The sequence below is a fragment of the Opisthocomus hoazin genome, chromosome 6 (assembly GCF_030867145.1).
Source record: "Opisthocomus hoazin isolate bOpiHoa1 chromosome 6, bOpiHoa1.hap1, whole genome shotgun sequence".
Classification (NCBI taxonomy): Eukaryota; Metazoa; Chordata; class Aves; order Opisthocomiformes; family Opisthocomidae; genus Opisthocomus; species Opisthocomus hoazin.
The window spans coordinates 1,963,958-1,988,083 of record NC_134419.1 but is presented as its reverse complement, the minus strand read 5'-3'; the positions used below and the strand labels follow the sequence as shown (position 1 = coordinate 1,988,083).

The following is a 24,126-nucleotide window of genomic DNA, read 5'->3' as shown; positions in this document are numbered from 1 at the left end:
CCCTCATGTCACCTGGAGCTGGGATTGGGGACCCCTGTGCCACCCAGGGATGTGCTCGGGGACCCTCATGTCACTTGGAGATGGGATTGGGGACCCCTGTGCCACCCAGGGGTATGCTCAGGGACCCCTATGCCACCTGGGGTTGTGCTCAGGGACCCTCATGCCACCTACCACCCAGCAGCATTCCTCACCGCAGCCCCGGCACGAAGTCACCTCGTCCCCAGAGCCCACGCGGGACACGGCCGCAGCAGGGCTGGCGGCTCGGCCACGGCCAGCCTGCCCTCGTAGCTCACTCCAGGGAACACCAACCCTCACCGGGAACAGAAGGGACAGGCAGCGCCTGCATGCGGTCTGATGGACTGCTGAGAAGAATTTAAACCATTTATTGAAGTATTCTAATTACAGGCTTGAAGTGTGTGTTATGCATTTAATGACTTTGTTTACTAGATGTATATATATATAAATAAAATGTTGGAAACCTGAAATTTCTTTCCCGTGGTTTCCTCTGGTCAAGCTCAAGCGCCACGCTGCAGCGACGCGCAGCACAAAGCGTCTTCAAAAAGAAAGCCACAGCGGTGCCGCTGGAGTAGTCCAGACCCAAACTCACCTGGAGCACCCTCCTCCCACCCAGCATCAGGCGGCCGCTCCAGCTATGCCAGCCACCAAGCAGCGGCATTCACGGGTGACAAAACCCCCCTGTGATGCCACCACCTCGGAGCAAACACCTCGCGGCGAGCGAACGGCCCTCGCAGCCCCGCTCTCCTTCCGCAGCGGTGACGGACGCGCCCGCAGCAGATGCTGCTACCCCTGCCCTCCCGCTCCGAGCAAGAAGCAAAGCCACAGCGGGGAGAGCTCAGCTGGCTTCAGACCCCCAGAGACACCACCAGTAGCTCCCACTGCACATCTAGGCCCCCAGAGACACCCAGAAGCTCCCAAAAGACACCCACAGACCCCCAGACACACCCACAGACCCCCACCACACCCCCAGCAGCTCCCACCACACACCCACAAACGCCCCAGGCACACCCAGCAGCTCCCACCGCACACCCAGACCCCCAGACTCACCCAGCAGCTCCCACCGCACACCCACAGACCCCCAGACACCCCCAGCAGCTCCCACTGCACACTCACAAACCCCCCCGAGACACCCAGCAGCTCCCACCGCACACCCACAGACCCCCCAGACACCCCCAGCAGCTCCCACTGCAAACCCAGACCCCCAGACACCCCCAGCAGCTCCCACTGCACACCCACAGACCCCCCATACCCCCCCAGACCCCCAAACAACCTGGCTGAGACAGGTTGGAGCCTGCAGCTGGAGCCTGCAGTCGAAGCCGGGGCGTGACGGCGGGCAGCAGGCCTCCCGGGTCGCTTCTCAGGGATAAGGAACCCAGGAGATGCAGACAGCTTCTGCCCGGGGAAACTGCTGCCCCAAAGCCGAAAGGGGCTGCGGGGAGACGCTGCGAGAGGAGCAGCCCAGAGATGCTCAGAGACATCTTCAGGGTGGGTGTCAGGAGGACGGGGCCAGACTCTTTCCAGTGGTGCCCAGCGACAGGACAAGGGGCAACGGGCACAAACTGGAGCATGGGAAGTTCCAGCTGAACCCAAGGAAGAACTTCTTCCCTCTGAGGGTGACGGAGCCCTGGCCCAGGCTGCCCAGGGAGGCTGTGGAGTCTCCTTCTCTGGAGACATTCCAGCCCCGCCTGGCCACGGTGCTATGCAGCCTGCTCTGGGTGACCCTGCTTGGGCAGGGGGTTGGACTGGGTGACCCACAGAGGGCCCTGCCCACCCTGACCATTCTGTGAAGATCCCCGCAGAGGAGAGGAGCAGCTCAGAGATCACCAAGCGTACCACGCTTGAGGGCTCCTCGGTGGCACAGACCCCGCTCCCGACACGCACGACCTGTCCCAGGCCGGCCAAGGGATCCTTCCCGCGCCGTGGCTGCGGCACAGCCTGTTCTCCCCGCCAGGGAGCTCGGCAGTCGCTGGAGGACGAGAACGCTTCCCTGACCTCACTGCCCAGTGACTTGGCAAGAGCTCAGCCCATTCAGGGCAGGGGCTGCGACAGCCCCTCGCTTGAGAGGTGCGGGCACAGCACCCAGCCCGCCTCACCTCGTCACCCACGCCAGCGACGTGCGCCCTCCCCTTCCACCCGCCCTTTCAATCACAGAGTGGTTTGGGTTGGAAGGGACCCTAAAGCTCATCTGGTTCCAACCCCCCTGCCATCAGCAGGGACATCTCCCACCAGCCCAGGGTGCTCAGAGCTCCATCCAACCTGGCCTTGAGCACTGCCAGGGAGGGGGCAGCCACAGCTTCTCTAGGCAGCCTGGGCCAGGGCCTCACCACCCTCAGGGGGAAGAATTTCTTCCTAATATCTCATCTAACTCTGCCCTCTGTTAGTTTGGAGCCGTTCCCCTTGTCCTATCACTGCACCCCCTTGTGAAAAGCCCCTCTCCACCCTTCCTGTAGCCCCTCCAGGCACTGGCAGCTGCTCTAAGGTCACCCAGCAGCCTTCTCTTCTCCAGGCTGACCAGCCCCAGCTCCCTCAGCTGGTTTAAATACGGGTCTCCCATGGTGGGGTTTTTTGCCATCAAACCACGTGCAAGGAGGCTCTGCGGCAGCTCCGCAGCACAGCCCTACTCACACAGCAGGAATTTAATTCTGAGCTGTATTTTTGGATAGTATTTCAAGCCTGGGACTTGTTTGCGTCCCCGCTGCCACCTCCAGACTGGCCCAAAGGCTCGAGCACGCTTCTCGGCCGCGCCGGGCAAGCTCACGCCCGCAGGCAGCGACCCAACGCAAACCGGGGCAGCTCCCCGCACCGAAACATCCGCAGCCGAGCATCAGCGCCGGCCCCGCTCGGCTCCTCTCCGGCCCCACGCCCGCAAGCCACCGGAGCCACTGCTCCCTGCCAAGGCACACCGGCCGCCATGCCGCCACCGAGCCGAGACACAGCACCCCAGCCACGGCCACGCCTCCCGTCCTCACCCCGACTTCTGGAGCTGTACTCCCTGCTGAAACTCAAAAAGCAAAGCCCAACGTGTAAGCTCTTACTTGCTTTCTCTCCTCCAGGGAATGCAGTGACAGCACGTCCCACTCATCCGTCGGGAAACACGGGACCACCACGGGCTGCCCGCCCTCAGCTCCAGCTGAGGTGCTCGCCCCTGCGGCCCGGCACGCTCCAGTCCGGCGGCGAAGCGACCGGCCGCGGGCTGCGGCCACCACCGCACCCCCTGCCAGCGGCAAAGCCCAGGCCGCTGTTGTAGCGAGAGCCGGGCAGAACGTGGGAGCAGCTTCAGTAGCCTGCACCCCGTCGTGCTGCGGGCTAGCAGCCCGTTCCGAGGTCTGCTCTCCAGCCCGGCACGCAGACATCTCCCATCTTTCAGACCGGCTTGGTGTCACCCAGCGGCAAACGTTCCTCTTGGACTTGGGGCAGACATCCAGGATAACAGAGCTCTGTTTTCTCCACACCCAGCCTGGCAAGAGGATTCCGTCTGGGCATCACAAACCAGCACCTCAAGGCAGCTGCCTACAACCAAATTAGATACTTATTACCAAAGGGTATTTTTTTTTTTTTCTTAAAAAAAAGGCAGATTATTTCATCATCCATCTATTTCTGCATATCGACCTTCACCAAATGCCCAACAGAACACTCGAGCGCATTTTCTCCTTGCTCTTCACGTTTCTCCCACGCGGGTCTTCCCCTGAAGCCCCGCTCCAAGACCAACAGCACCATTAGCAGGACAACCACCAAACTTCATCACCCCTACTTGCAAGCCTCCCAGCGAGGGCACAGGCACCGTCCTCCCCCCCGCCAGGCTACGCTCCCCCAGCAAGGACACGACGCTCGGCTTGCGAGGGCAGCGGGGGACTCGCTGCGGACTCAGACGCAGCCCGAACCTGGCCGGGATGCCGCTACCCGGCCGAGGCAGAGCAGCCCGGGAGCACGAAACGGAGGGAACGCGGTCCCCCACGATGATTTTGGGAAAGAAGCAGGTTAGCAAACGCTGGAAGTGTCGGCTTTAGGTAGATCTCCTGCGTTTATTAGAACAAGAGGCATGGCTACGCAAACCGATCTCGGCGGGCAAAGAGGCGTTACAGGCGAGCGTTCTCAAGCCCTCGGGCTGCAGACACCCCATGGTCACACCAACTTGGGACGTTTCCGAAGGATTCACGTCCTTTCCCGCACGGCTAACACTTGCGTTTATGAATCGGTCTCGTTTCCTCCCAGCACCAGACGCTCTCGATCTGGAAGATGAACTTTCATGCTCCAACCTTGCCATCGTTATGTTCAAGAGTCAATTTGCATCACGTGCTGCTTTCCAGCTTTTTCTGCCCACCACCTTTTTCAAATTGTTTAGATTTTAAAAGGTCTAGTCCTCTGGGTTTGGCGTGACAGCAACAGTAGCAAGCAAGAGGACAGAAAATACCACTAAAGAGCAGGATCATTAATTGTCAATAAGCTACTCGAGAGACATTTTCCCAAGCAAAGTCCGCTCCCGGCAGTGGAAATGCCCGAGCACCATCGCCGCAGGCAGACTGGACCGCTCGGGGCAGAACCTAGATGAGATGCTCTTCGTCTAAGTGGTTTCATCTCCACGTCTTTTCATGACGTTTTTAGAAGAGCATGAAAATAAACCTTTATTTCAGTTCACACCCGCCAATATTAAAGGTATACGTTCACAGCTTTAGTTCTTGACACAAATGGACTGAAAGAGGCAAATTTACACCTATTGGAACAGCAGACAGACCCAGTTGTAAGTACAAGCTGTCTGAAAATCGGAGGTGACACGCCGTTTGGGAAGCTGCTCTACGCTCTACAGCAGGAGAAGGGAAAGCTTCCTGCCCAGTCCCGCAGGCAGGGCCCCGAGCGACCGACTGACCGGCCCCGAAGTTTTCCAACAGGCCAAGTGGCAACTAAACAGCAAAGAGACAGCGTGGGTGAGGGGAGGAAGGTTTCTGTTCCAGAGCGAGCTCTTCCGCAAGCGTGTCTCCGCAGCACATGGAGGCATCGGTTTGCTTGTGCTGCCCAAGGTGTCCCTAACGCCGCACCGGCACCGCGTCCCACCAAACCACGCGGGGAGAGGAGCAGCTCGGGGCCGGACCTCCGACAGCCCCGCACCGAGCGCCTGGGCAAGGCCCGCTCGGAGTCACCATCCAGTTTGAAAACTTGTCTCCTCCTCACAGCCTGGAACTTCCAACGGTGAGCGCACTGGAAGTCTGATGCAATGATATTAACAGTGGTTTACAACAAAAACGTCTGTAGAAAATAGCTCAAAGCAAGCCAGCTAAACACCACAGTTAAGGAGTTTGATATTTCATATTCAAACGTCTCCAATACTTTTTTGCCTGTCCTGTACAGCTTTTAAAAAAATAGGGCGTTACCTTTAGTTTTCTATCTACCTAGTTAAGAAACTACAAATACGTTACAAGCTGTCCAAAGCGTGAAACGTTAAATAAAATGAGAAACCTGTTTCTAGTCTCCTAACAAACGCTGCAGATACAAACCCTACGAAACCCTCTTTAACACTCATTCTCTCAACTCTGTGTACCGAAGTGGTAACCCTGTTCACAGGGATTAAATTCAACCTACGGCAGATTTCTGCAGGGGTAGACAGGGTTTCTTGGAGCCGTGCTCTGAAAAACATTCATTTCTCAACGAGCAATCAGACCTTGAACACTGCACAAATCCCGAACAGAACTCTGACGGAGCGGTGAAGCGCCGGGGTTTCGTTCCGCACCTTCCCGTCGCGCCGCGCGCGGACCTCCCGCCCGCCGCACCCAGCGCTGCCGAGACGGCCCGCACCGACGGACCCGTCTCGACAGGCCCCGGCCGGAGCGACGGCTCCCACCTTCCCCACCTCCCACAACAGCAAAGGTCACTCCAGCCTGCAGGGCACCCTCTCAGAGGAAAACCATCGGTAATGTAAAAATCTCTTTTTCCTTCTGCCAACAAAGCATCGTGTTCTGTTGAAGGGGGGAGGAGGGAATAAAGGTAAAAAGGGCGAGCGAAAGGGGCAATACATTAATTTTAAAAAAGTGTTTAGACCAATTATCCACACATCATCGCTGGATCAATACACACGTATTTAGCTATAAACCAATGTGCTCTGAATCTTTTTCAAGTATCCAGTATCAATTTCATATAAAGATTTTGCGTAAACAAACCACCAAACGCAGATGAAAAATGACTGTTTTTCCAAGTCTGAAATTAAGCATTAGAACTAAAGTAACTCCAGGAGTTAGTATTCCATACAGCACTAGCAGTCTGCCAAATTAAAAATTTCACATATTCCAAAAGACCATGGGCTGATAAAAATCTGCTAAACGGGAATTAAGGAAACGGAAATAGTGTGCAATAATTAAAACCCGGGTTGTAGTTTGGGGAAAACGTCTAAAATCCTGAATCAAAAAAAAAAAAACGACAAATGAAGTGAAAGCTTTTAACTGGTACACACTGTTCACACCTATATTTCAAGTTTGGAAACGCATATTTTCAAGCAGCAATACAAAAAAGTATCCATGAAGAATGCATAATCTCTGAAAAAATTATGAAAACATCCCTGCTACCATTACATTTCTAAATACAAAACTGACTACCATATTGTTGCTTCTGTGTAGCGAGAGAAGTTCATTTTCAAAACAGATAAAATTCAGTCTTTAGGTGTGAATGGTATGAATGACAGTCTCCTTTTTTTTTTTAAAATTTCTTAGTTGTTTGGGATCCTTAAGCATGCAAGCCTCGGAGAGGAAGGCCCGACGAGGGCAGGGTTGGCTTATGACATCCAGTTTAGGACAGAGCTGGGAAAGCCTCTGGGTCGTCAACATCAGGAGCAGAAGCATTCGACTGAAAGAGAAACACCAGAGAGTTATTACTGCCAGCAGCACCCAGGCCCACCGCGTCCCCGACTCCTCGCCCACGCCCGGCAATTGGGGCACGGGGACAAGGCGACGCCTCCGTCCCAGTGCTGCTGGCACGGGGCAGGGGGACGCCCTGCTCCCCACGCGAACGGCGGAGGGAATTGTTTCTTTCTAAAAAACCACTTTACGCTGCACCCTATTCAATAGGGAAATACCAGGTGTCAGAGGTACACAGCACAGGGGAGTAAGCAGGCTACTACTGGAAAAAATACAACAGCAACTTTTTTCCCCCGATGTTAAACAACTTTTTTTTTTTTTTTTTAATTCCAAGGACTAGAAACTCTCCCATATTGCTTTCTGAATCAAAGCTGAAGAGACATAAGCCCATGCTGGGACGTGATTATCGCACATTATAGGCACATCCCTTTTTCCATTCTTAAAGAGATCCCTACGCGTGGGCTCATGCTATTCTGCTAGCACGCAGCCATCAATTCTTACTGAGGGACATCGCTGAAGTGTTGCAGAAAAGACTTTTTGTAGCACAAATTAAGTTTCAGATGTTTAACTTCTCCCAGTCAAACTAGCTGCTGATAAAAAGGACTTGTGTGTCAACCTAGCCCCAGAAATTCATATGCTTTAACCAAGAATCTCCTCGGTACTTCCCTAACCGAGTGTTTTTAAAAGGCTCTGTACCACTCCTGAAAAACACTGCCACAGTGAGATGCAGAAATGAAGTATTTTAGAATGCTTCCATGAGGGACGTGGAAGAGAAGAGCAGGAAGAGCCAGCACAGTGGAATTTCCTGTAACTACATTCACTTCTCAAGATGAAGAGATGTATTTCAACCATTCCAGTAAAAGTTGTGTCAAACTCTGCAGGCAAGGCTAAGACACTGCAGCAGGACCCAGCCCACAAATCCGAGTTAAACAGGGTTCAGACCCTGCTGTTACTGTCGCCGTAGTATCTCTGGTCGCTCAGCACACCACAGCCAAGAGCAAGCCAGAGAAGCCCCTCCCCGGCAGGAGGGCAGTCACAGTCCCTGCAACAGGAGGGCCCCGACCGTTCACAGGTAACCTAAGAGCCAGCAGAGATCACCAACCTGGTTGGGCGTGTGGATCACGTCAAACTCCTTAACCAACTGGAAGGGAATAAACAAAACATAAAATGAGCTGCAGATCTCAAAGTTTAACTACTTTATGACAGCGTTCTTGAAAAAGCAAGATGCCGCACTCGTGAAACAACTCAGCGCAAACACCACCACCATTTAATATCAATCCCTTAAAATTTTCTTATATTGCTAGCAGGAGAGTTTTCCAACTAACAAGCCTAAAACTTCAGGTGATCCAGTGCAAGAGAGATAACAGAGTCAGCATCCTACATGAGACAAAAAAGAGCAAGCCTGGTGGTCTGTGTGAAGAAAGCCACACCACAGAGGCTGAACTCATTTTCTAGTGAGTAACAATTTGATTAGATGCATTTAAGCTGAATAAATGATCCATATTAAACCAAATCTTTACTGTAGCTACACTACGGTACTTCAATTTTACACGTTCTCTCCCCAGCCCCATTCAGTACTTGGTCCTGAGTATTTCCTTAGGGCTTTAGCACTAGAGGAGGCAACAAATATTACCGCAGATTAGGAAAAACAAACAAAAAAACACCATCGTAAAAGTCCCGTTTCCACATGAAAACTCTAAATTCCTCAAATTCAAGATATACCACGCGGCTGTAACATCAGTCTTTCACCCCCAAGAGGTCACAGTGCAGACACCGTCGGACGCAGTCGGGACGGTGTAACTGCTCTAGCACTGGTGGTTCTGCTCTGGCACAAACAGAAGCATCTCACAGTACACTCGGACCTGTCCATACCAAAGAGTCATTTTTGGGGTTTAGAAACAACCTTCAAAGATGAACGCTTTTATTTTTAATCCAACTTACTCCCCACCCCCTCTTTTTTTGTGTTTCATTAGAACACTGCTAAAACATTCATCCTTGTGTCCTAGCAGTAACCTAGTTGAAAGTAACCTTGTAAGAACAGACACAGTGCTTGGTGTTAAAACGCAGCGTTTGTTGACAGAGCAACTCCCTCAGAAACGAGGAGGACACCTAAAACTATCTCTAGGAAGGCCCTAATAACAACTGAAACGAAACTCCTTCGCAGACGAAAGCTGTGGCTACTTACCTTGTCAGTTCTGCCTCCACGGCTGGCCCTGCCACCACGCCCTCGGCCACCCCGTCCCCCTCTGCCACCACGTCCGGGGCGGCCCAGGTCTCCAAAGTTGATCTCCAGCTGGGATGTAATATCGTTTGCTGGCTTGCGGAAGTGATGATCCATTACCGAGTCCTCAGCGTGAGCCTGAAAGGAGCGTTTCTCCGTCAGTAAGAAAAATCACCCAAGAAGCTTCCTCAGCCCTAGCTGCGCTCTTACCACCACAGCATACGTGTTCACCTCCAAAGGCACTCCCAAATTGACGACTGATTGATTACCTTGATTGATTCAAGTTAAAAGATAGTGCAGGAATTGTTAGGAATCAAGGTGTACCACTTGTGCAGAGGACAAAACCACATACAGGTGATCAAGTAAGTGCTTGAGCAAACGAAGGCATTTTGCATTTCCAAGGTAATTCGGGGAAGCTCTGGCGTTCCTTCAGCGGAGCACGTTTAGGCTTATCCGAGATCACACTGACTACCACCAAGCCAGTACGGCATTCTAGCGTTTCTCTCCTTTTCCCTGCGTATCCCGAGAAATCTTCGTGTTCTATCAAATCATTTCATTCTTTTTAAATACTTACTTGGTAACCCATCTTTATTTTGCTCAATGAATACTTTACACTTTCTCATTTGCTTAGCCCTGTGTAAATATTTAAAACAAGGGAGATGGTAAGAATCCCTTATCGGTTCGTATTAGCCACAACAAACAGCAAACGAGGCATAAACAGTTCAAAGACAAGGCAACTGAAGTAGCTAAAACATTAACGCTGCAACAGAGAACCAGTCTCACCAATGACACTGAAAAATAGGACTTTGCCATGATACATCAGTGTCTTGCAGCTGGCTGGCTCCCAGTGAGAAACTGGAGCCTTGAGGAGCCAGGTCTGCGCCAAAGAGTTACGTCTAACACCATGAATGCTGTTATTCAGCACATTTGAGTATTTCAAATTATTCAGCACATAAGTATTTCGAATTATTACACACTGAACACAAAAAACCCAAGTGTTTTTAAATTAATTATTTTTCCTGTTTTACACAGATAGCTTTGCCGTGTAGTAAGTCAGGTTTTGGCACCTATGATGATACACAAGCTGTAAAACTGACCACGCTGGGTCAGACCAAGGGTTTATTAGTCCAGCCCTCTGCCTCTTACAAGCCCAACTATCACGTGTGAAAACGTGACAATCCACCACTCTTTTCCTATAACCACCAGAGATCTGGCACAGTAATTTTCCGGAGGAAAAACCAAGAGAACCGAAGTGCCACGTGCAAGCTTAAGCCTACTGACTATGACTGCCTTTTCTTGCGGTGTAATTACACAATACACCGACTTTCAAAGGCACCACACTATCCCATGAAGCACTGTACCCTTTAATCACCGTTGTGGATCCTTCACAAGGCAGCCAATGGATACAGAGAGGTCCGCAGTCCTCAGGCTGAAAGCTGCTTTCAGCGATTCCCTGAGTCAATCGCAAGCCCCACAACGTACAAAGCCATAAAGAGCCTTCTCCCCCACCCATTTCACCACCCCATTCTGCACCCAGCTGTAGATTCAGCCTCCACAACGTCCTGCAGTGGAGGGCACCGTAATTTAGTTAGGCACAACGAGAAATACCTCTCCACGCTGCTTTACTTCAGACATAGTCCACCAGGATGTATTCCATGTAACAGCTGGCCCCCATCCCAGTCCCGAGATTTTACAGATTTGAATTGTACACCCTTCCCTCAGAGATCTCTTTTCCAAACTTAGGGAGTAAGCCCAGGCAGTTATTTTTCAGAGAAAAGTCATTCCACATCTCAGCCCGAGATGGTACTACTCAAACGTAAGCACACCAACAATTTGTAGAACAGTACACAATACCTTTTGCTATGGTTTTGATTCTTTTCCTACTACTTAAGGTTTTATCTACCGTTTTGATCGCTGCAGGGTACCGAGACGGTATTTTCAACTTACTGGTAGCTGTATGGCATTCTCTTTTCTGCCAGGTAGGATCACTGGCTTTGTACAGTAATTCTGTGCATTTCCTACCCTACGCTGCTACTGCTTAAAAAAGAAACACTACAGTCTACAAAAACCATCGTTATTTTCACGACTTCACTTTGGTTTAACCACTAAACCAAACAAATCGCAGATTCTGTACGTAACCCGATGATCTCTTTATCCTGAATAACTGAAGCTAATTTAAAGCACCAGTAAAAGACTTGGCACGTTCTCCTCATACTCTTCCATCACTCAGGTGACAACAAAGACATACCATACAAATTACTTCTTCTGAATCATCTTTGGAAGCATTTCATTTGTATGTATTGGCAACTCTCAGTAACACTCTGATCTAATAACTGATAGCGTCTCAAAGGCTTTGCTGCACTTATGGGTCTTGGGGAAGGCTGTCAAAAATTAAGAAGAAGCTACTAACAGAAAGGTGGCCAAAGCAGACAGTGAGATACGGAAAAACAGCAGCAACAAAAACCAAAAAGACTCATGATCGAAGTATTTATGATAAGGTTTGAATTCAGCTCAATCAGGACTATGAAGGGTCCTAAAAGGTGTGCAGTTAGACAACAGGCATGGACAGAAGAGCTCCATATTGGATCTACTTGTATTCTTGTTTTTTGCGACTTCTTAATATCCAGGCCTTCACTTCAGAAGGGGCTCAAATCAAAACACAGGTATCACCAGTTAGATATAAAGGATCAGTACCTCATTTGACTCCAGCAGACTCCCCTGCATTTCTGTCATCGCCTTTGTCTGATGAAAGTTGCATGTCCACGCCAAAGTGACAAAAGGAACAAAGGGAGAAAACAAAAGGAAGAAATGAGACTCAACTACATACAGAAATAACAGGTAATAAGGTCACATGAGCTTGCTGGGTACAGATGTCACCGAGCACATGAAGCAGCGAAGGGATGAGATCAACAGCTGTGCAAGCGTCCAGAAAGACTAGAAGATGGACTATACCACAGGCATGGAGACAAAAGAAATCTCAGATCGATATCAAAAAGGCTGCTGGGAACTTAGTAGAGACCACACATGCAGGCTGATCCCTAGCACCTCGAGCCATCAGGCACACAGAGGCAGACAGACAAGGGTGGGATGTTTAAGATTACTGTTAATGAGAAAATATATCTGCACAGCCTCAATTCAAGAGTTCTTCCTCCAAATTTTGAGAAGATGAACTACTATTTTCCACAACATTTCTCAGTCTCCCATTGCAACCTCCTCTAAGGAAGCGATTAGATTAGCAAGAAAAGTTTGAAGGCAAGGAAAGAGGCACGACACAGCAGATACATAGAGTAGGAACTCATCTACTAGTGTATCAGCCTTTCCAGGAGACTTCCATCCAACTTCTTCAACAAATTCTAAGATCTCTCCACAAAGTAATTCCTTCCCATTTTTTGTTCAGCTGCACCAGCAGAACTTAAAAGACTCGAGCCACTAAACCAGCTGCAGAGAAGGAACCAACCCCCTGGAAAGAGTCTCATTAGACCAGAGCTGCCAATACACATGGATTTTCTATTAAAGCAGCAAGAATCTGAGACAGCGGTAAGAGTTCGTTTCACACAAAGCATCGCTTTCTGGTAATTGCAGAGCAAAGGTGAAAAAAGAGGAAAGACCTCAGGTAGAGTCGAGCGCTTGACCCCTCAGTGAAGGGCACAAGTAGGAGGAGGACAGCTCTTTCACAAGACTAAGGCAGATGAACAGTACTAGATCCTCATACTCCCTTTTCCCCCAGACTCCTAGGGCATTCTCCCAGTAGCTCTCACACTACAGCAATGAGGGTGGTCATTGCAATGCTTCAATCCACATTCCTGAGAAAACCTACTAGGGCACATTGTGATTTTTCAGCCGTAAGAATACAGAAGATCTGGGGCTGAAACCCAGAATTTACCTAGAAACCCAGTCCCTTCCACACATCAACTCCCTTCTTGTCAAGAAGAATCACAGAAACCTTGCATCAACCCTAATTTCATGATTCCAGGCACGTCCAAGAAGACAAAAAGAAAGAGAACAGCAAGTGATCAGTAGGTTTCGTTCACGACTTCTAAATATTCCACCTTCTAAACCTGCTCACAAAGGAGCCACAGTGAAGGCTTTCCTAACACCTGTACCACCGAGCTATTCCGCTACATTACTTCACAAAAAACCCAGTGCTGCTCCCCACAGGATCAGTGAACGACGAGTGAGATGGGCAGGAACATCTGCTGGAGACGCAACCAAAGCACCTACAGTTACAGGCAGTTCTGTCCATACCTCACCTCCATCCCCACACAGCAAGGAGCTGTCACCTTCTTCTGTGACAGTGTTAAACACATCTGACTCATTTCTTTGAGGAGAAGTTAGCCGAATACACCTCTCAAACAGAACCACCTACTAATTACATCAGTTCTTCTATGAAAGTGATTAGTTATTCTCATTGGTTTTGTTTGGGGGTTTTTGAGTTAAGTAGTGATTCATTTTTCAAATGGAAAATACAGTATGCACCTTTCTAGCTTCTAAATTACTCTACAGTACCACTATCACATATGCAGGCACGTTAAAAAAACTGTCTTCAGTTGACTCAATGTCAAATTAATCCACTCCAGAGAGACTGGGGCTGGGGGAACTTGTAGGACTACAGGTTCAGTAAATCTTGGCAAAGTACATAAATGCTTCTGTTTAAATACACTCTTTTAATACGCAGCAACATTAGCTCAATTTCCCTTTTCTACACAAGCCAGAGAAAGCAGTACTTAATGAACGCTTCAGACACGGAGCAGCTTAAGGTAAAAAAAGACACACAATCATTTAAAGAACTGCACTACCTTACACAGCAAGAAAAGAAAATAGAAATCACAAGGTCAAACTCATCCTGGATTGAATGAGATTAGAAATGGAGTTTTCATTGGAAAGAACTGAATAGTGCTTTCCCACCAGTATTATGCCCCCAGCTTACAAGAAAAAACTGACAAGGTGTGAAAGGCAGAAAGACGTATCAGAAGACCACACAGCACATTACATACTATTTAGTTACTTCAAAGGGAGTCAGAACCACCTGGCACACAAAGCTGCAGGCCACCGACCAAGGGCCGCTTCAGATATTACTGAGCATTACAAACCAAGACTAACGCAGCCCTGCATTAGAAAACAGAGCTCTCAGCACCTCCTTCCCCTTCGGAAGCGAAAGAGTACGTCTCTCCTTGCCATCCTACCTACCTTGGAACTGAGTAATTAAAGTTTTGTGTCTGAAATGACTATGCTTCAGAAACTACAATTTTAAAATAATTCTACAGCAACTATGTTGAATATCACTGAAGCATACAAATGTATTTCACCTGGTTTCTCAAAAGCTTCAAGGACACTTGTCCATATAGCATTACAAAATGAGATGATCCCTACATCACAAACTTCAGATACACAGCTGAGGTACTAAGGTGTCTGAGGCATGACCAGTATGTCTTCAATCTTACATTGTGTTCAGCAAGCATCATAGATCTGCTTACTGCCTAAGACTGAGATGCCAGACAACATAACCTTTCTTTAAAAAAAAGCAAATGAATTAATTTGATATTGACGAACTTTAGAAACAGTGCTCACCCAGAGAGAGCCCTCACCAAGTCCCTGCCCAGATGCAGCAGTACTGCAGTCTGATCTCCAGATCACACCAACCTCAGGGTACCGATCAGCTGCTCAAACTGACCACGGTAAGAACAGCTACTCACACTGCTGCACAACTTCAGCTTTATTCAGAGAAATGTTGTTCCCACTTTATGAACTTTTAGCCACAGGTCAGCGTCTCCAGGAACGGAGCTTCCACTCCAAGAAGTGCGCATCAATAGAAAAGCCCATACAATCTAGATACTAGCAAATATTGAAAATCACTTTACCTCCTCACTCTTTGACTTGTGAAGAACAAATCCTTTTTTCCATTGCCCATCAGCACCCTCATTTGGTTTACGGATGTTGAACTCAACTTTTGCACGATCCTTACTTTGAATAGCTTTCCACTCGTCCAGGGTCATTTCCTTAGGACCTTCTTCCTTAACTTCTTCAACCTCATTCTCTCTGTAGCAAATTCATGGATATTATGATCATGACTTAGAACTCACATTCTAGGCACAACAAATTCACAAGCAGTTGTTAATCAGCACCAAATTAAAAAAGTTTGTCAAGTATTTAGCAGTTAAGAGTTGCATATACCCCCCCCTTTCCACCACTCGGAAAGCACACATGAAAACTCAGCTCCTTCAGCCAGAGTGTCAATAAAAGAAAAAAATCAGCCAGACACCTTTAAGTAACTAAATGGTGAGCACAGCACATCAAAGTGTTCAAATTAACACTGACCCATGCCCTCTCTTTTCCATATGAATGATAATTTTCTCTACAAATATGCAGGCCTAACTTCTGCAATGGCCTTGTCTGGAGCTCCTCCACTTCTCTCTCAAGGCTCAAGTTAAGGCAGTGAGAGAGCTTGTTCTCACCACACTTCCAAGCTTGCTAGTTTTTTAAAAAAACAGAATTTAGCAGCTTTGAGTAGTCTGCTTCCTTTATTGAACCAAAGACAACCCTTAATTTCCCAGCTAACTGAAACAATCTTTACTTTCAGCTAACTTGAAAAAACAACAGGCTAGTTACCTGCATGATGTATCACTTCTATGTAAATCTTTGGTGCCTCTACCTTCTGCCAAAGAGCTATTTTTATGTAAACCACACCCCCACTATGCTCAGTAACAGATCATGTCCCAGCTACACAGGCAGTCAATCCTCTAGTCATTCTTCAGTGTGTTCATGCAACTACGTTTCCAATTTATAGAAAACTAGTGCCACGTAGGTGCAGCAAGGATAATTAAAACCTTGAACTTAAGAGAAAAGGTCTGCGTTTCGCAGCCATTCATTTTCATGCAATAATGCTGAGGTTTTCAGTCAAAATCACTGTATTCCCATTTTTTCTCATTCTGTAGGACAGGATTATTTATGACATGGTACATATCCTGAAGCATTTTTGTTGTTCAAGGCAAAGCTATCACCCCTCGGCATTCTGCACATCTTACTGCAGTGAAACATCCTGCAGTTCTGCTGAAACATTTAGGTTGGAGACCCACACCCAACTAGCCAACCTGAAAACAAACCCACAGAAAGGTGCTTTTCTGTAAAGATAACTCGTGGATTACAACAGATGCGTTACGCTTGAAACTGAGAAGAGCAGGCGTTTTCTGCAGATTTGAGGAAGAAGAAAGGACAAACAGGCTGCAGAATTTTGCAGATAACTGATCTGCAGATGGACAGGTCAGTGGCTGGTCAAGCACCAACTGCTACTAATGAAGATCCAGACACAGCAAATTTAATGTATCCAGACTTCCAATACATACAATTTTTTTAAGGACTAGCTAGCCTGCATTTTCTGACCAATGCCCAAGCTGTAATTCCTTAAAATTTCTCATAGTACTTCTGTATACAAGATGACCTTAACCTTGGACCACCACAACTCTGGATAAGTAACAGCATTCAGTCTTTTTTAATGCAGCTATTGTACCCTCTTCACCACTAACCAAAGTTATTAATGAGGAAATCAAGCTATAGCAAACTCCACATTAGAAATCTCATGCAAACGATTTTAAAATTCTCTCTCATCTGTTTGCTGTTTTCTTCCGAATCCACCACAAAGCACATTCCTCATTAAAATACACCTTACTCTACTACGCTACCATAAAACTTTGTGTCACTTTTTTACATCAGCTCTAAGCATCCCTACCGCCCATCTGCCCCACCAGTTACTCTACTGCATTCCTGCCCTCACTGGTTTCTTCTATAAGTTTCCAAGTGGAATGGGAAACAATCAAGTTAACTTCTTTGAAAATTGCCTGCATGCACAGAAGCTGGAGAACCAAAGATACACAACCTTTCTTCCACAGGCTAGTCACAGCCTCAACAGCTGTTTGGACAAACTAAGTTTAAAAAAGTTGCCTTCCACTGGCAGAAGACCATTTTGTCCCTTTTGCTTGTTCTACCTAGTCATGAGCATGGATGCTTTTGCCTTTGGTACTTAGGCATTGCAATCCCAAGACCCTAAGCCTATTACACTTGATTATTAATAACTACATCTGAAAGTGACCTAAGAGCCTGTGTGACACTAACGAACAACAATTTTTAGGCATGCAGTTTTTAAGATGACAGTTCCTATCTACTGAAGAAAATATAATCTGAGTTTGGCAAAACGGAAGCAGGACCAAGTATCAGAGGTTAAAGGCAAAGGAATACTACCTCTGAAGCAATCACAGCACCCTGCGAGGGGCGGTACTCACTTATTTTCAGAATCAGCAGGTGGATGTTCCTCTCCCTCTGGCGTTTCCTCAGTTACAGCTGACTGATCCAATTCACTGCAATTACACAAGGTTTGGAGTTCTGTTTTTTAAAAGTTCATCCCTACTTAAAGCTACATTAGATTAATGACTAAGTTCTATAGTGGGTTTACACAACCCACTCTTCTTTAAAAAGAACTCTTTCACTACGGATTGGTGCTCTGTGCCTTCTAAATTCTACACTTTCCACCTTGCCCAACACTTACTAGTATCAATTCTGCAAGCAACTCAAGACACAAAATGGATTTGGGTATTAAAAATACCGAGTTCAACGTAGTACTCGTAAAAAAGCATGCTTAACCTGATCAAAATAGAAAAATAAATTGTTCTATTTTTAGTAAAATAATTCTTCAAAAACCAGCACAAGACACCCCCCCATTCCAAACTTCCCTAAAATTGTAACAGTGAAGCCTTCTCTACCCTACAAAAAACTGCTAACTTTCTAAACCCTGCAAAGGCTGCTTTAACAGTGTAGCAAAAATCAGCAAAATCAAAGATAAAGAAGGCAGCTAAATCTTTACATTTTGCAAGCCATAAGAACTAGGATTTATTAACATTCTGCTAATAGTTTTCTGAGCAATTACAGATTACTAACGTTAGCTCGTCTTTGACGGTTCCCCAGTTGTGTGATCCACTGCCACCACGCTTGTCCTCATGCTTTAGGCCGCTGAAATGTGAATGTGAAACAGAACTAACAAAACTGAGTTAACATTATAGTGTCCAAATACAGCAATTCAAAGACAAATTATAAAACTTGTATTAATTGTAAAGAAAAGCCAAAAACCAACAGAAAAAGTTGAAGACTTACGATCTATCGCTGCCACTATGTCTGTCAAATTCACGTTTGCCACGAGAGTCAAACCCATCTCCTCTGCCCATTCCACGGCCGCGCCCACGTCCTCTTCCAAGTCCACCACGTCCACGCATAGGTCGGTCAAGAATGGGTCTAGCATGGAACAGCCAAAAGTGAGTATTTCACCGCCAAAAATTTACAGCATGGTTTTTCAGGTTTTCTATTGCTCTTCAGAGAATTTTATCTCCTTATTTTTCCTTTGGTAATTACTGTTTGTAACTGTGTCGAGGCTCTAATTTCAATGCCAAATTACTGCACTGAAAAGCCCCACATATATAATGCCCGCATTTTAGAATTTAGAAATGAATGCTCAGGATGACTGTTTGTTTGCATTTTCTGGCATTAAATTCCAAAAGTCCGTGCTTGTATTGTTTTACACAACTAGCTCATACTACGGTTTCAATTTAACTCACGTTTGTCCAGCTTACTTTTCAAAGGATTTTAACTTTGGCTACTAGAATTTTAATATTTGAACATCAGTTCGGAACATTTGAATTCTGGATCACTCTTGGTACTCGGGACACTTTAAATCTTGCCTAGACGTAAGATGGCTCCACCACTTCCAGATCTGAAGCCACTGCAGCCAAGGCGGAAACACCTACACGGACAAATTTCCCTCGGCTTCAAGTCACTGTAACAGCAAAGAAATCTCATCCTGCAAGCAACAGCTATACTTGAGTTCCTTTCCTACCTGCTACAGAGTCAGATATGGTGGATATCTTCATGATTTAAACTGTATTTTCAATTACACCAATGGAATTGTTCATGTTAGATCACTCCAGTCTAAAACTTGAGTCGAGTTTGTAAACAAAACCAGGGAAAAGGAAAGAAAAGTGTTACAGTCTGCATGACACATGCTCTTCTTGTGACTGACAAAAATTTAGTTAAATCGATTTAATTTTGATTCGATCAGCTGTTTGTTTCTTAACCTAGCAGCAGAAGGCAGGGCAACCCCTTCCTATCAAAGCTCCAAAAGTTCTTTGTCACGCAAGACAAAAATTCTTACTTATCGACAGAAAATTCTCCTCCTTCGCCTTTCTCATCAGCAGGTTTCTCAAAGCGGCGCTCACGAGGAGGTCGTCTCTCCGGTCTCCTGTCAATAGGCTTGCCTTCACCCTGCTGCTGCTGCTGCTGCTGCTGCTGATCAGGCCTCCTGCCAATACGTCTTATCCCTGAAACATTAGGCGAAAGACATCAACGGAATGTGGAGCTGCTCAGGGAGAGATACCGACCCGAACACTGTAAAACTCTATCGAAGGTAAGCTGGAATTGAAGTTTTTCTTCTAAATTTGTGGCTAGATTATCTGAAAAACTATACCTTTACAAAAAGTCACTGTACATCATTTGACTCTTATTATTCACATTTTTACGCAGCATTTCAATCAAACTGTATTTTGTACAAGCGCAAACTCTTACAATTTTGTAGGAAACCAACATGTCAGAGCACACAATACATTAGCAATCCGTGTTAAAATTACAGGGTCAGCTTTCAAAGGAGGACCGAGGTAAGCAATATTTTTTTTATTTTCTCTGAAAGCTGCTGTTCAGGTAGAACAAGTGGTTTTTATTTTGATGTACACCAAAACTAAGTCAGCGTCACCACGCTGGACCCGAGTCCCTGGGACAGCCACCCTGCTCCATCCCACTGTGCTGCTCTTGGCCACTTTCCTGGCCAGGGGTCCGACGGGTGCCACGTGCACCCCGATGAGCTGCAGGCAGCGGTCAGTGACCAAAGGGTGCGCTCATCCCCGCCAGTCCTCGCAGTCCGATGCACGCTCCCTGGCAAGGAGGCACCTCGTTGCACACTTACTTAAAATAGCATAAGAATACGCTGTGCCACTGAGCTGGCTGGCCTTCTTCCCTCTCTACGCCCTCCGAAAGTCTTTTTTTAAATAATAACTCCCCATGGGCATTACCTTCTACACTAACACATCTAAAGGATCTTAAATACAGTCTTCCACTCATCTGAAAGACCTGTTTACTCCTCTTGAGAAAGATCCAGACAAACATTAGTCCTTCGTCACATTATTTTCTTGCCCAAACATTTAGGGGAAAAACATGAAGCAAACCACCAAGGCTCGCTCAGGAATTGTGATCCACCTTTTAAATTAAAACCTGCCAATTTTTAGACTTTTTTTAAAATAAACAAGTTTCTGCCTAACAAGCAATGTCATATTTGGGTGGGGCTAAAGAAGCTACAGTTGTAATGATATCCAAGCCAACACACCCAAATGAACAATGTCTTCCTTACCCTACAAGCTGTACTTAGGCTGAAGTTTGCATGACATACATGGCTTGCTAAGTAATCCTTACTCCCTGGGGAAACTCAGGGGTTAAACTCACCAACTCTTACTTTGAGAAGGACTCTTAAACTAAGGAGGACCATTTAATTTTAAGAGGCAAAGCTCAGCAAGGAAAGGAAACAGGCCAGTGTCACATGGAGGTATGCTGCAGGACCAGAATGCTCAATCCACATCTTCGGAATTTCAAGTTCAAAACCTCGCACTGAGAAAAACCTTGTCCCTGCTGAAGCCTAACCAAAAATACAGGTTATTTCTTTTTCTTAGTATCACGGAGCTTTGAACTTGTAATTCACCAGTCAAATTATCTGCACCTTTACAGAGCAGCAGAATAGTTTTAAAACACCATACATCCACACATGAAACAAACCCCACCAATACCACGGCACCAAATGCCTTCATAATGCTAGAACTACTGTCCCACATGAAAATCAGCAATTTCCAAACTGCAAAGTGACTTTGTTTACTACAGCGCTCCACACGCACCGCTGCAAAAGCAGGCCTGACTTTCTCTGTTTCACTACCATAAAAAGCCACTAAATGCTTTTTTCACAGTGAAGTAGCGCCTGTTCTTGAAAATGAATGTGAAAACCGGGAGGTAAACACGGCCTGCTAGCCCTGCCAAAAGCCCTCCGCGTTCTAGTGTGCTGGCCAAAGGCACTGCCCATGCTTCAGGTTCACCTCACGAGGGACAACGCCATAATTCTGCATCTGGCTAGCGCTTCCAGAGGACAGCAGCTTAGCAAACTGCCACTCGGGACAAATTACTGCATTCCTCACGGGGAAAAAACCTCTCAGGCAAAAGACCCACAAGCATAGGGTATTGTAACACCGTTCCCAACTCTTGCTTCTCACAAGGCGTTTCCAAATAACATTTCGGGGCCCACTTTCTAAAACAACTAGCATGATAAAACTTTTGCTTTCTTAAAAAGCATAAAAGGTGGTGGAGAATCATTTTGCAAGACGCGCCGCTGCCGAGGCTAAGACATTAACACGCTCTCGTGCGGCACTGTGCTCTTCCGAACTGGCCGCGTCTCCGAGAAGATGGTTCCGAGCCAGACTGCAGCTGGCAAGCCACTTCCTCGCCCGCACGTCAACTGCTGTCACCGCACTTTGATGCGTCGCAACGATTCCAATTCAGCCGAGTCCCGACCAATTTGCTGAGTCCTGACCAATCTGACCAGTTCCCACCAATTCTTGACGTGCGCCGAAGTTGGCGCGCGGCGCGGCTGCCTGCCACGGGACGCCGTGCGTGCACAAAACCTATTCCCCTGCACGCAGCGCTGAGCCCTACCGATTACTCTGCCCACAGCATACTCCATTTCACCTGTTTCTACGTAGGTATTTTTTAACCAAGTTTCCCACCCGGGATGTGCTATGTAGCTACCCAAACCCGGCTGAGAACTCACAGCACCCATCGGTAAAGCACAGACGCGACTCTTAGCGATGCTGCTTGCTAGAAAAACGACCCGGGTGCGTTCTGCAAAGCCCAGACCCCTAGATACCCCGTCTGAAAGGTCAACCCCCCCCCAAAATACCCTGTCTGACAGGTCAACCTTGCCCCCCCCCCCAAATACCCCGTCCGACACGTCAACCGACCCCCCTAAAATACCCCATCTGGCAGGTCAGCCCCCCCCCTCCAATACCCCATCCAACAGGTCAACCCAGCCCCCGTCCGACAAGTCAACCTTTCCCCCCCCCAAATAGCCCGTCCAACAGGTCAACACCCCCCTCCCCAAATACCCCGTCCGACAGGTCAACCTCCCCCCCCCCCAAGATACTCCGTCCGACAGGTCAACCCACCCCCCCAAAATACCCCGTCTGACAGGTCAACCCCCCCCATACCCCGTCCAACAGGTCAACCCAGCCCCCGTCCGACAAGTCAACCTTCCCCCCCCCCCACCATAGCCCGTCCAACAGGTCAACCCCACCCCCCCCCACAGCAACTCCAGCTCAGGATGCTCCGCCGGGATCCGGCGATTCCCCCCGGCCCCGCCAGGCGAGAGCAGCCGCTGGGCAGCATGGCACGGCCGGGCCCCCCCCCCCCGCCGGCGGGCCCGACTCCATTTTGCGCGGGCCGGGCCGCCGCCGCCAGCGGGCCCCGCCATGCTCGGCCCCACGTGGGTGCGCGGCCCGCCGCCGGCCTCCCGGCCCGCCCGGGGCCTCCCTCCTTCCCGCGCCGCGCCCCGCCGCCTGCCCGCTCCGCCGCCTCCCTTTGTGCCGGCCCGGGCCCCGCAGCCCCGCGGAGCTCGGCCTCATTCCCCCCCCCCCGCTCACCCTCCTTCCGCAGCGGCGCGCCGGGCTGCCCGCTGCCCTCCTCCCGGCGCTCGCCGGCGGAGGCGGCGAAGGGGGGCAGCGGGTTCTTGCGTTCCTCTGGGACTCCCTGCGCAGCTGCTTGGCCGCGCTGCCGACGCCGACGCCGCCGCCGGAGCCCGACTGGCCCGGGCCGCCGCCGCCGGCCCCGCCTGAGGAGTTGGTCTGGGAGCCCGGCGGGCCGCCGCGGGCCCCGCCGCCGCCTCCCTGGTTCCCGCCGCCGCCGCTCTCTTTCCTCCGGGTCTCGGCCGCCCGCAGCACCTCGAAGGGGTCGGACTCGTCATCGAAGAGCTGGTCGAAGCGGTTGGTGACGACGCAGCCGAAGCCCTCCTGCAGGTGTCCGGGCATGATGGCCCCCCGTCGGCGGGATCCTCCTCCGATGCTGCCGGGCCCCCCCCGCGCCCTGCTCGCTGCCGCACAAGATGGCCGGCCCCGAAGAGACCCGCTTCTCTTCCGGCGCCGGGCACATCCGGGCACCTCACCCCGCGCGGGGCACGACGGGAGCGGCAGCCGGCCCGCGCCCGCCGCCAGCCGCTCCCGTCCGCCGGACTACAACTCCCGGCGTGCCCCGCGCCGCCATCGTGCCGGGGTCCATCCCTCCCCCCGCCGGACTACAGCTCCCGGCATGCCCCGCGTCGCCATAGTGCCGGGGTCCATCTCCCCCCCCCCCCGCCGCCGGACTACAGTTCCCGGCATGCCCCGCGCCGCCATGTTGCGGGGGGTCCTTCTCCCCCCGCCGCCGCCATGGCCGCCGCCCCGGGGCGGGCGGGATGGCCGGGCCCCCGGCAGCCCTGGGAGGGGTTTGGCGGCGGCGGTGACATCAGCCCTGACGCCATGAGCACGCCGTGACCCTCTGGGTTGTGCGCGGCCTCCCGCGGCGTGGCGGCGGGCCGGGGCCCGGCCGCTTTCCTCAGGGGCCGGGGCGAGGGCGCGGCTCCCGCCAGGCCCCGGCAGCCCGGGAAAGAAGCGGAGAAAAAATGCATAGATTTCTTTTTATTTATTACCAAACTCCGCCGTCAGGTGCGGCAGGCCACGGGGTGTGCATAGGGCTGAAATAACGCAGGGTGGCTGCGACAAGGCGCCAGTTTTTAATCGGACTTCGAGGGGACGCCGATCTGCGTGTTCCTGCTCGCGGGTAAACGCACCAATATATGAAACCACCCGACTTCTGGCCTGGATGATCCGAGAGGTCTTTACCAACCATAATAATTCTGTGATTCTGTCCTTCACCACCTTGCTGCCTTGTAAAAAT

The 24,126-nt window shown here is 49.4% G+C and overlaps 1 protein-coding gene across 1 annotated transcript; it reads right to left on the bottom strand.

Moving 5' to 3' along the window:
* Positions 1 to 6,041: 6,041 nt before the first annotated feature.
* On the bottom strand, positions 6,042 to 23,342 carry SERBP1 (SERPINE1 mRNA binding protein 1). The gene is given in 10 exon segments (XM_075424271.1): positions 6,042 to 6,846; positions 7,960 to 7,998; positions 9,043 to 9,216; positions 14,937 to 15,114; positions 17,352 to 17,426; positions 18,004 to 18,075; positions 18,217 to 18,354; positions 19,268 to 19,433; positions 22,839 to 22,934; positions 22,937 to 23,342. Coding segments are annotated over 10 exon segments (1,281 nt in total). The 5' UTR covers positions 23,223 to 23,342; the 3' UTR covers positions 6,042 to 6,789.
* Positions 23,343 to 24,126: the final 784 nt, after the last annotated feature.